The sequence below is a fragment of the Euprymna scolopes genome, chromosome 13, assembly GCF_053919585.1.
Source record: "Euprymna scolopes isolate OS-2025 chromosome 13, ASM5391958v1, whole genome shotgun sequence".
NCBI lineage: Eukaryota > Metazoa > Mollusca > Cephalopoda > Sepiida > Sepiolidae > Euprymna > Euprymna scolopes.
In genome coordinates, this window is record NC_136494.1 from 50,941,220 (window position 1) to 50,954,488 (window position 13,269).

At 31.0% G+C, this 13,269-nt stretch overlaps 1 protein-coding gene across 1 annotated transcript in view; it reads right to left on the reverse strand.

The window, feature by feature from the left end:
* Positions 1-5,027: 5,027 nt before the first annotated feature.
* The window catches only part of LOC145292256 (uncharacterized), a 60,041-nt gene continuing 51,799 nt past the window's right edge, over positions 5,028-13,269 (reverse strand). The window contains exon 2 of the mRNA XM_080138577.1: positions 5,028-7,873. Coding sequence (XP_079994703.1) covers positions 5,028-7,873 — 2,846 coding nt within the window. The remainder of the gene's footprint in view (positions 7,874-13,269) is intronic.

Below are 13,269 nucleotides of genomic sequence, written 5' to 3' on the forward strand. Positions count from 1 at the left end.
TCTATAAAAAAAGTTTTTGTACATTAAGCATAACGTTCCAGGCTGTTCTCTTAAAAAAATATATTACAATTTCATTCCCAGTTAATTACATGGCAACGAGATCTTACCAACTGGGAAACTATTAGTTTCAAAAAGAACCAACGAAGAAACTGTAAGAGACAGAAATTCAGTTTGCCGTCAAACAAGAAGATAAGCAGATTGTCCGGACATGAGTTCTCTAGGAAAGAGATTGTCTTGGAAGACAATTCAACGAAATTCCCTTCTTATAAGGACATTTTTATTTTAAAAGCAAAAACAACAACAACATTAGAACCATAAGGTTCTAGAAGATTGAGAGAGTTCTTCTCAAAGAAAGACTGATGAAAAAGAACATTTTTAAAGACCCTGTTTTGTATGTTTTTTTCCTTTCATGGTTTTACGTATCAAGTAAGACTGTTTTTTGTATTATCATTTTAACAGGGACAATAAATATTTTCCCGTTTTAATTTGTTACTATCGTTTGGACGATAAGTTTAACTTTGTCGTTCTAGTCGATAAAATGTACTCTAGAATAGTGATTAAATTAAAGATCTCTTTTTTGTATGTTCTATTTTTAAAATCTTTTTGCAATTAGTACTTAAGATTAAATTTTACCCCTTGCTTTGAGAAATAAAAGTAATTAGCATTTTATTTATTTTAATAAAATTAGATTAAATTGATATACTTTTCGGTTCTAGTTTTCATTTGCTCCTTTTATATTTTGTGCTTCTCTTTTGTTTATTGTTACTTTGCTTTTATTTGCGAGACTTTGCTTTATTTTCCTCACATTTTTAAAAAATATTTTTTTATACGAAAAAAAACAACATATTTTGGTGACGGCACTGCAAAATACGCCGCCTTTTAAAGCTAAAAAATTGATTTAAAAAATTTAGATTTTTTTAAATGAAAACACACATTTTTTTTTCTTAATAATTTTTTATATAAATTATTAAGGAACAGATGTCAATTCATGTGCACATGCCAATTCATTTGCACATGTCAATTCATTTGCACATGTCAATTCATTTGCACATGTCAATTCATTTGCACATGTCAATTCATTTGCACATGCCAATTCATTTGCACATGTCAATTCATTTGCACATGCCAATTCATTTGCACATGTCAATTCATTTGCACATGTCAATTCATTTGCACATGTCAATTCATTTGCACATGCCAATTCATTTGCACATGTCAATTCATTTGCACATGTCAATTCATTTGCACATGCCAATTCATTTGCACATGTCAATTCATTTGCACATGCCAATTCATTTGCACATGTCAATTCATTTGCACATGTCAATTCATTTGCACATGCCAATTCATTTGCACATGTCAATTCATTTGCACATGTCAATTAATTTGCACATGTCAATTCATTTGCACATGTCAATTCATTTGCACATGCCAATTCATTTGCACATGTCAATTCATTTGCACATGCCAATTCATTTGCACATGTCAATTCATTTGCACATGTCAATTCATTTGCACATGCCAATTCATTTGCACATGTCAATTCATTTGCACATGTCAATTCATTTGTACATGTCAATTCATTTGCACATGTCAATTCATTTGCACATGCCAATTCATTTGCACATGTCAATTCATTTGCACATGCCAATTCATTTGCACATGTCAATTCATTTGCACATGTCAATTCATTTGCACATGCCAATTCATTTGCACATGCCAATTCATTTGCACATGTCAATTCATTTGCACATGTCAATTCATTTGTACATGTCAATTCATTTGCACATGTCAATTCATTTGCACATGCCAATTCATTTGCACATGTCAATTCATTTGCACATGCCAATTCATTTGCACATGTCAATTCATTTGCACATGCCAATTCATTTGCACATGTCAATTCATTTGCACATGCCAATTCATTTGCACATGTCAATTCATTTGCACATGTCAATTCATTTGCACATGTCAATTCATTTGCACATGCCAATTCATTTGCACATGCCAATTCATTTGTACATGCCAATTCATTTGCACATGTCAATTCATTTGCACATGTCAATTCATTTGCACATGTCAATTGATTTGCACATGTCAATTCATTTGCACATGCCAATTCATTTGCACATGCCAATTCATTTGCACATGTCAATTCATTTGCACATGTCAATTCATTTGCACATGCCAATTCATTTGCACATGTCAATTCATTTGCACATGCCAATTCATTTGCACATGTCAATTCATTTGCACATGTCAATTCATTTGCACATGCCAATTCATTTGCACATGTCAATTCATTTGCACATGTCAATTCATTTGTACATGTCAATTCATTTGCACATGTCAATTCATTTGCACATGCCAATTCATTTGCACATGTCAATTCATTTGCACATGTCAATTCATTTGTACATGTCAATTCATTTGCACATGTCAATTCATTTGCACATGCCAATTCATTTGCACATGTCAATTCATTTGCACATGCCAATTCATTTGCACATGTCAATTCATTTGCACATGTCAATTCATTTGCACATGCCAATTCATTTGCACATGCCAATTCATTTGCACATGTCAATTCATTTGCACATGTCAATTCATTTGTACATGTCAATTCATTTGCACATGTCAATTCATTTGCACATGCCAATTCATTTGCACATGTCAATTCATTTGCACATGCCAATTCATTTGCACATGTCAATTCATTTGCACATGTCAATTCATTTGCACATGCCAATTCATTTGCACATGTCAATTCATTTGCACATGCCAATTCATTTGCACATGTCAATTCATTTGCACATGTCAATTCATTTGCACATGTCAATTCATTTGCACATGCCAATTCATTTGCACATGCCAATTCATTTGCACATGCCAATTCATTTGCACATGTCAATTCATTTGCACATGTCAATTCATTTGCACATGCCAATTCATTTGCACATGCCAATTCATTTGCACATGCCAATTCATTTGCACATGTCAATTGATTTGCACATGTCAATTCATTTGCACATGCCAATTCATTTGCACATGCCAATTCATTTGCACATGTCAATTCATTTGCACATGTCAATTCATTTGCACATGTCAATTCATTTGCACATGTCAATTCATTTGCACATGTCAATTCATTTGCACATGCCAATTCATTTGCACATGCCAATTCATTTGCACATGTCAATTCATTTGCACATGTCAATTCATTTGCACATGTCAATTCATTTGCACATGCCAATTCATTTGCACATGTCAATTCATTTGCACATGTCAATTCATTTGCACATGCCAATTCATTTGCACATGCCAATTCATTTGCACATGCCAATTCATTTGCACATGTCAATTGATTTGCACATGTCAATTCATTTGCACATGCCAATTCATTTGCACATGCCAATTCATTTGCACATGTCAATTCATTTGCACATGTCAATTCATTTGCACATGTCAATTCATTTGCACATGCCAATTCATTTGCACATGTCAATTCATTTGCACATGTCAATTCATTTGCACATGCCAATTCATTTGCACATGCCAATTCATTTGCACATGCCAATTCATTTGCACATGTCAATTCATTTGCACATGTCAATTCATTTGCACATGCCAATTCATTTGCACATGTCAATTCATTTTCACATGTCAATTCATTTGCACATGCCAATTCATTTGCACATGTCAATTCATTTGCACATGTCAATTAATTTGCACATGTCAATTCATTTGCACATGTCAATTCATTTGCACATGCCAATTCATTTGCACATGTCAATTCATTTGCACATGCCAATTCATTTGCACATGTCAATTCATTTGCACATGTCAATTCATTTGCACATGCCAATTCATTTGCACATGTCAATTCATTTGCACATGTCAATTCATTTGTACATGTCAATTCATTTGCACATGTCAATTCATTTGCACATGCCAATTCATTTGCACATGTCAATTCATTTGCACATGCCAATTCATTTGCACATGTCAATTCATTTGCACATGTCAATTCATTTGCACATGTCAATTCATTTGCACATGCCAATTCATTTGCACATGTCAATTCATTTGCACATGCCAATTCATTTGCACATGTCAATTCATTTGCACATGTCAATTCATTTGCACATGTCAATTCATTTGCACATGCCAATTCATTTGCACATGCCAATTCATTTGCACATGCCAATTCATTTGCACATGTCAATTCATTTGCACATGTCAATTCATTTGCACATGTCAATTGATTTGCACATGTCAATTCATTTGCACATGCCAATTCATTTGCACATGCCAATTCATTTGCACATGTCAATTCATTTGCACATGTCAATTCATTTGCACATGTCAATTCATTTGCACATGTCAATTCATTTGCACATGCCAATTCATTTGCACATGTCAATTCATTTGCACATGTCAATTCATTTGCACATGTCAATTCATTTGCACATGCCAATTCATTTTAAAAAGAATAATAAAAACAACTTACAGTCCCCTCTCAACATGACTTTTTTTAATTATAAAATGAAATAGCCAACTTTACATAGTAAACAGACAGCTATGTTTCTTTGTAATTTTTGGAGAGGAGATGGTTTTAATGATTTTTAACTGATAAAGAGCGACTATAAGGGGCGATAATTCGTTTCTCATTAGTTAATGTTTGCGATGATGATGGTTTTCCTGTGACATTGGACGTATGGACAAGTAAATTAATATTTAGATTATGATTATGATAAGTTAAATTTTATCTGTTATTTGTATAATCATTTGAAGTAAGATTTTAGTTGATGTTAGTATGATCCTTTGGAGTTAAGATTTAGTTGTTATGATCTTTCAAGTGGATTGTAGTTATTATTTTTTCAAGCATTCTTAGGTGAATATTTGTTCTGTAAATTCTATTTTCATTATACATAGATGGTAATTAAAAAACGTAACAGACGAAATTCGTAATTCATTTAAAAAAAGAATATGGAGAGATAACGAACATATAAAAAATAAGATGAAACTTACCCGATTTGCAAAGGAATCATCTTCTTTGGTGATATGTAAATTGCTTGTCTTGCGGTCGCCTTCTTATTGCCCTTAGAAATCTGTATTTGGAAAATGTACCATTTGCTTATTTCCAAATTTGAAGAAGGAATATTAAGCACGCCCTCTTTTGAAGGCGTAAACCCACATGCACTTAGATTCTTTGAAAAATGAATGCTACTGATATTGATGCTTGGCTCAAGACTATGATTAGATATTTCACAGGACCAAGTAAAACTGAGTCCTGTTGTTTTACCTTGACCCTGGGAAGGATCATAGGACAACTTAGCAGCATCCACCTGCAGATTTGTCTTTTCCATTATCACGATAGACCCTCCCTGTATTATTGCATTCAAATCTGGACTACTTAAGTTGATATACATATGATCGGTTTGGGTAAGATTATCAAGTGTTACATTTAACTCTATTCGATATAAGCCGTCTTTCACGTTTTGCTGTATCACTAATGATGCATTGTTTGTGATAGTTTTCTGAAATGTCCATTGATAGAATATTGGATATGATTCACAAACTGACTTTATGTTAACATTGCTCTTGATTAGGTTCTGTCGACTGTTTTGTAACTGTAACGCATCCGACTCATTCCGGTTCCTATTCATAAACAAGAATTTATTTTCCCAGCAGTTACTTTCAACGGTTATATTTTTGGAGAGACTCTCAGACGATAATTCATTAAAGCAATGGACGTCGATTCCAACATGCCCCACTTGTAGATTTCCAAATTCTACTTTAATTAAACTTGTTTTTGTAATATTACCCATTTTAGTTTGTTTTTCTCCACTGCTTAAAGCAAATTCGCAAGTGATATTGAATAGATCCAACGTTCCGGGTCCGGCACTGACATTTAGCTTGAGTTTTTCATATGTCGCCAATTTTTGGGGTCCATTTAATGTCAGATTTATTACAGGGTTTCTTACTATTACCGACTCATTAAATATTATGTTTTCTTTAAATGAACTTGTAGTTATCTTAACATTGAGTCTGTAAATACCGACATCTTTTATCTCACAAGTAAAAGGAATCGCTGTTTTCACCAGATTTGGCGATTTTATACAAGACACTACAGACTTTCCACTATTAAAGGTGGCATTGTAGGTAAATTGAGATCCATTAGTTGGATACATTAATTGAAAAGAACCTTTCACACCATTAGAGCTAGTTAGAATTGTTGTGTTTTCGATTTTAAAATCGAAGTATCCAGCATGAATGTTAAATGAGATATTTCGGGTTTGTTTTGGTGAAGCCAACGAGAGAACACCGCTGTAATTACCAAATCTTTTGTACAAGTGAGTTTTATTTAAACTTAAAAGAGGTTCCTTTTGTGTGCTATCTCCATCTCCAAAATCCCATTTTGAGGTAATAGATTCTTTGAAAGTGTGCTCTCCTTCAGGATGTTTTAGTATGAAATCTGAAGTGGAACCCAAAGGAACAACTGTTAAATAACTTAAAGTGAAATCACTTAAATTCAATTTGGCTACTTGAATTAACAGCGTTGTGTTCATCGAATTTAACGTTGCTATGCATTCTACATCCACTGTATAATTATTCGATTGTGTGTAATTGTGTTCAGCAATTAAATTAGTTGTGAACGTGAGGTCATCAAAATTGTGATTTGTCCCATCGCCATAATTGACGATACATCTTCCTGAAACTAATCCATTTGACAGGATGCTGATATTAAATTTCCTTAAGCTATCCAGAATAGTTAAAGATGGGTCATTCACACTAACATTAAGCAGCTTTCCATAGACAGATATTTTTAAAGAGCCAATTTTTGTGAAATATGGACATGTTAAAGTCCAATTGATGGTATAGTTACCAGCATTTTTATATTCTTTCAAGTCTATTCCAGATGACAGGTTTTCTAAATAAAAGTCCTGGACACCATTGCTTATATTGATTTTAAACGATGCTAGAGATATTGTTGTTTCGTTAACAAAGGCGCGTACTTTATCACCAACAAAATATTCTGTTTTATTCGTTTGTAACACCACTGGTGCTGTAATGGTCACATTTTCTGAGAAAACGGCAGAATTTAAGGGTGTATTAATAACAAGAGAGGCATTATGTTCTCCAAGAGGAAGAAAAGTTTGATTAATAGATTGTGTCTTTTGAACAAGAGTTATTGGGCTTTCTACTTGATTGCCAATAATCAAAGTTGCGGTGACATTTTTCTGACTTAAGTCGCATTTGTAATGAACAGTTATTTGAAGAGGTTCCGGCGGAGAAATCAATTGGCTGAGAAATGTCACATTAAATTTGTTTGCATTCGGCAACAAAATAACCTTCGTCTGAACTGACTTTTTGTAAATTGTATTGGATAAAAAGAATTCAAAATCCATGTCTCCACATTCATTGAACTCGTAAGGTACAATAAAATGTTGGTTATTATCAGAACATGTCATAAACTTGAATGATTTTTGAGAAACAATAAACATATGCAGCAACAGATTTGATCCCTTGTTTACACTGACTGTAAAATTGGTAGTTGACTCTTGCAAGAATCTTGAGTCTGAAGGGCCCACGATCATTTCACCGATCATTTCTTCGTAAAAAAGAGGATATGAATAGGCCGAATTTTGATCAAATATCGTCAGCTCGTGTGTACCATAGCTGGAGAAATTATCCGGTGTAATTTTCACGACTGATGAAACCATAACGTTAGCCACAGTACGATTGTCTATGGAAATGTTAACGGATTCTTGGCCGAAAGTCACATTCATGGGGATGCAGCCGTTTACTGGTAATAATAATTCTGTGCCATTTTGCGGTGTTACTTGTAGATTGGATGATATGGGAACCGCTACAAAAGAAATAAATTATGATTTAAAAACATCGATGATAAGTAATAATATAAAACAAAAATATTATGTAATTTACGATTTAAAATTGTGCTTGGTCTATTTTTCCAACATCGATTTTTAAATTGACATGTCTTGATAGTGAAAATGAAAAGCAGAAAATACTTACGACGAGGATAAGTAATACTAATGTTACCTCGCCGCCTAAAGGAAGTGGTGACGAGTGTATTTTGCTTAATTCTCGTTTCCAAATAAACATCATCGATTGAAAACAACCGTGCGACAGTTATATGTGAACACACACACACACACACACACACACACACACACACACACACACACACATATATATATATATATATATATATATATATATATATATATATATAAAGAGAGAGAGAGAGAGAGAGAAAGAAAGAAAGAAAGAAAGAAAGAAAGAGGGGGTTGATAGTTGCTATTTCTTAATAATAAAGAATATTACAACGAAGCACTAGCTAGATCTAGATATAAAGGCGAAATAAAATATATTAATAATGTAAATAAAGCATCAGTGGAAGGGAAAATATCAAAACCGAAACCATCACATGTCATTTCATAAGCCCCAAATTAACAACAGTAATACCATTAAAAAGAAACATAGACGTAGAAATCGTGTTTGGTTTAATCCTCCTTATAATGCACACATAAAAAAAGAATTTACCAAAAGAATTTTTCAAATTATTGATAAAAATTTCCCTACTGGAAATGATCTACATAAAATTATAAACCGAAATAATTTTAAATTATCTTTTCGACTACGACTAATTTAGTTAAAACTATTGTAAGTTCTACCAATGCAAAAATAAACAAAAAGACAAATGTAGGAGGATTATTAAATGATCAAAACATTGAAGTGAATTCATTTTGCAATCGCAGGAATATTGACGAATGTCCATTAGAAGGTAAATATCTCATTTCTAATGTAGTATATAAATGTGACGTAACAGATAATAACAGAACTAGAACATATATTGGGGCCACACATAGTAGCTTTAAAGAAAGATTCAATAATCATATAGAATCCTTCAAAATACTATATGTCAACAATAAGAAGAAAACAACATCATTAGCAAATTGGATTAAGGAATTAAGGAAAAACAAATTTGAATACAAACTGAAATGGTTGATATTGGGTAGTGCTAGTAAATACTCAATAAACAAGTCGATATAACCTTTGAAATCTCGAACCGTATCATATAATAATATCCAAATAAAACCTTCTTAACAAACGCCAGGAAGTAATTCAAAACTGTTTACTTAAATCAAAGTATGCATTATCCCGACTTAAACCTGATTAGTAAAATCATTAAATTGAAATTGAATAAACGTACTTAGCAAGTAAAGTTAATTTTGATTTATTGAGATTAATATATAAATAAATAAGATTGAGAATAAAAATGAAAATAATAAAAATAAAGTAAGGGTAAAGATTAGGTAAACAAGTAAATCTAAATTAAATATAATTTTAATAATAATTTAAACAGGAAGTTTTATGTTGTACTATACAGTATGATTTCAACATATGATAAGATATATAATATAAATAGTATTAAATTCTATAATAGTAACTTATAATTTGTTTAATTAGATTTAATAAGTAACCAATGGGCTTAAATAAAACATGATTCGTAAAATAGATTAGAAGAAAAAAATATGAAACTACCATCATAGGATAGTTTAAGTGTTTTCTCTATGGAGTTAAATACTTTATATTAATATAATTAGCTAATGAAAATAAACAGAATAAATAAAACTTTATAAACTAATTAAATAGACCAAATGAATTTAAATAATGACAGCATATATGATGGCAAAATATATCTAACTTAATATTTAATATGAACAATGAAGGTAAGTATGTTAATATATTTCACATGATATAGTACTTAACTTTAGAAAGAGCGTAGTCTATATTATACATTTAGGTGTGGAGGAAAAATTAAATATTGAATTAGTAAAAGGAATAGTAATGGATCATGATATTATTACTTCTAGTTTGATAGTAATGTTAATAAATGTTAAAGTTAAGTTTACTAAACTATATACTTGTTAATATATATATATATATATATATATATATATATATATATATATATATATATATATATATATACTCATTAACTTAACGTCTATAAATTCATTTCGGAATTATTAGTTAAATTTAAGGTAAAAAAATAATAAAAAAATAAAATAAATAAAAAATTTAATTAAAGTACATAGGATGGGGGGTTAAAGTATAAGAAAAATAGGAGTTGGACATGGTCTATAATTTTAGGTCTAAACAATATTTATAACTATTTATATTTATAATTTAATTAAACTTAAATTAAAATTAGAATTAGTTTTCACTTAAACATACATTAATTCAATTATAACTAAAATAACATGTCAGATTAGGAAAATCTGAAACCTAATTATTAGAGAATTAGGATATATCCAATGTTAAACTAAAATTATACTTAAATAAGTAACAAGTTCGTAAAATGTTTATTAATACTAGATTGTCGAATCTTGAACAGGTTATGTGAAATGTAAAAATTGAAAATATTAAATTCAAAATAAATAATAATGATGGTGGTAATATTGATTATAAATAATATAAATAATACATAAATAAATTAAAATTAAGGTAAATGTAAGTAACCAATTAATTTACAATTCAACATTAGAAGAAATGAAGTATAACTTCATAACTTATGACTATCGATTGAAATAATTTTAATACTAACATTTTATATTGGACGGATTAGTGAATTAATTTATAATATAACTGGAATAATAATAAGCATTGAAATTTTGCGGAAATAAATAGTTGTATTATGCATTGTATTCTTCGGCGGCCATCTTTTTACGTGCACACGCGCCATAAACAAATACACACACGTAAAAAAGATGGCCGCCAAAGATTACAATGCATAATACAACTTTTTATATCTTGATAACTACTTATTTCTGCAAAATTTCGATGCGATTTTCGTATTCAGCATAGTCGAAAACCATTTCAAGTCGTCATTTAAAAGAAAATTGAAGAGGTGGACCTAATCTAAAAATTTACCAATAATTTTTAATCCCGTACGCCTCCCGACATTGCTTCGTCAACATGCGACCATTTTATATCTCCCGAAGACACTTCCGTATTTAGAAAAAAAAAAATAAATAAATAAATAAAAAGTGACCGATTTACCAGAACGTGGTAACTAAAAAGTGAGTACCCCTTTCAAATGTTGAAATGATTTTTTTTTTTCAATTTTTTTCATTATCTGGTTAGTGTTCAATCAATAATAATCCAGTGAAAAAATTTCAAAAAACCTATCAGTATAGAAACTCCACCACGTAAGTAAATAAATAAAAAATGTTACGTGCGCATGCGTTAGCCTTGACTAGGGGGGTACTAAGGGAACGACCATTAAATAATTCTGCGGGTCGCCATGGAACTCAACGCCCAAGGAGTACTAAAATAGTTTTCATGATCTGAAGAATTTTTTTTTTTCGAAAAGTGGGTGATCACTTTTCCATCTAAATTTAACTTAAAATGAGCACCCACTTTCTGGCCACCTGAGGAAGGGGCATTTATTTTCGTGTATATTGGCTTAAAGGTTTTTTTGACAAGGCAGTTTGGCACGCGAATGCATATTTAACAGTTTTCGTTTATGCTCACGCATAGCATAAACAAAGGCTACGTCTGTGAAATGGAAAATAGTCCCAGAGTTCAGGGGTTAATACCATGCAAAAGAAATCAAACAAAAAGACTTTTTAGCCAAGAAACACACAGAAAGAAAAAAAAAATAGCATCCATTTTTTTTCTATCGAATTCATTTGCTGTTTTTATTGAAAACTATTTTCCCCCGGATTTTTGATATAATTTTCCATTTAGGGCTGTGCGTCTCACGTTCGTAAATAACAAAATTTTTTTTGTAGATTTTGGTGTGCTAAAAACGAATCTGCAAACCGTTTCCGACGCAAAAAAATAGTTTTTATGATATGAAGAAATTACTTTTTCGAAAAAGTGGCGATCACTTTTCCATGTAAATTTAACTTAAAATGAGCACCCATTTTCTAGCCACCTGAGAGAGGGGGGATTTTTTCCCATTTTTATTGGCTAAACAGCTTTCGTTTATGCTTACGCATTTTTTGAACCAATTATACATTACATAAAAACACTAAAATCTTATCCAGTTAGGTAGAACACTTACTTTTCTTGCCTTTGATAACATTTATTTGTTATATATTTATTTTTTGACAACTTCTTTGTATCTGTGTTTAGTAATATAAACCCTTTTCATTTAATGTAACGTTTAGTCGGCTCGAAAAACAGTGTTTATTGGTGTATTTGAAAGCTACAAATGGTGGTGGACACTGTTGATTACTTTAAGTTAGAGAACGTGAGTTAAAACTAAAAAAACTATACAAAATACTGTCAGAAACCTACCGATTATGTCAGCCTATGTCATGGTAACATATGTTCGGTGAGTTTCAGACACTGTTTTGTATAGTTTTTAGTTTTCAACTTACTTTCCCAAACTTAACGTATTCAACAGAATTCGTGACCATTTCTGTTTTTTTAGCCAATTAAACATTTTACATTACATAAAAACACTAAACAATTATCCAATTAGGTAGAAACGTAAATTACCTTACCTTTGCTTTCATTTATTTGTTTTTGGACGACTTTTTCGAATCTGTGTATAGTAACCCCCCTCCCCCCACCATCAACCAAATATTAATTACTAAATCACATTTTAAAAAAAAACAACAACAAAAAAAAGCATTTAGCGTTTCAACACTTTTGCTGTGTTCGGCTTCATCCACTGATTGTTGGTCAAGTCCAAAACATGAATGATTGACAGAAACTCTCGAGGATCCAGATCAAATTCTGCAAGAGTACCATTTTTTTCAGTTTCGCCTTCTTTTTCACTTTTTGCAGTGGATTGCTGTACTAATATAAGAAACATGCATTTTCTCTTTTATTAGATTTTTCCATTACACCAAATTGAGCCACTGCAACGCGTGGCAGGGTACAGCTAGTATATATATATATATATATGTATATATATATATATATATATATATATATATATATATATATATATATATATATATATATATATATATATATATATATATATATCCTATCGGGGGTGTCATATTTTTCTGGGCTGGGGATATTATATAATTGTGAATGACCCACATTCAATATGTAGTTAAAGTAAAATAAATTGTTTTAGCCATTAAGATTTTTCCCAACGCAACGATAATGTTTACCCGTTTATTTATTTTTTATTACTTTTATTATTGCTTTGAAGTAATGTTTTGAAACATGACATAAATTATAAATCTATGCCGTAATGCCAAAGATATA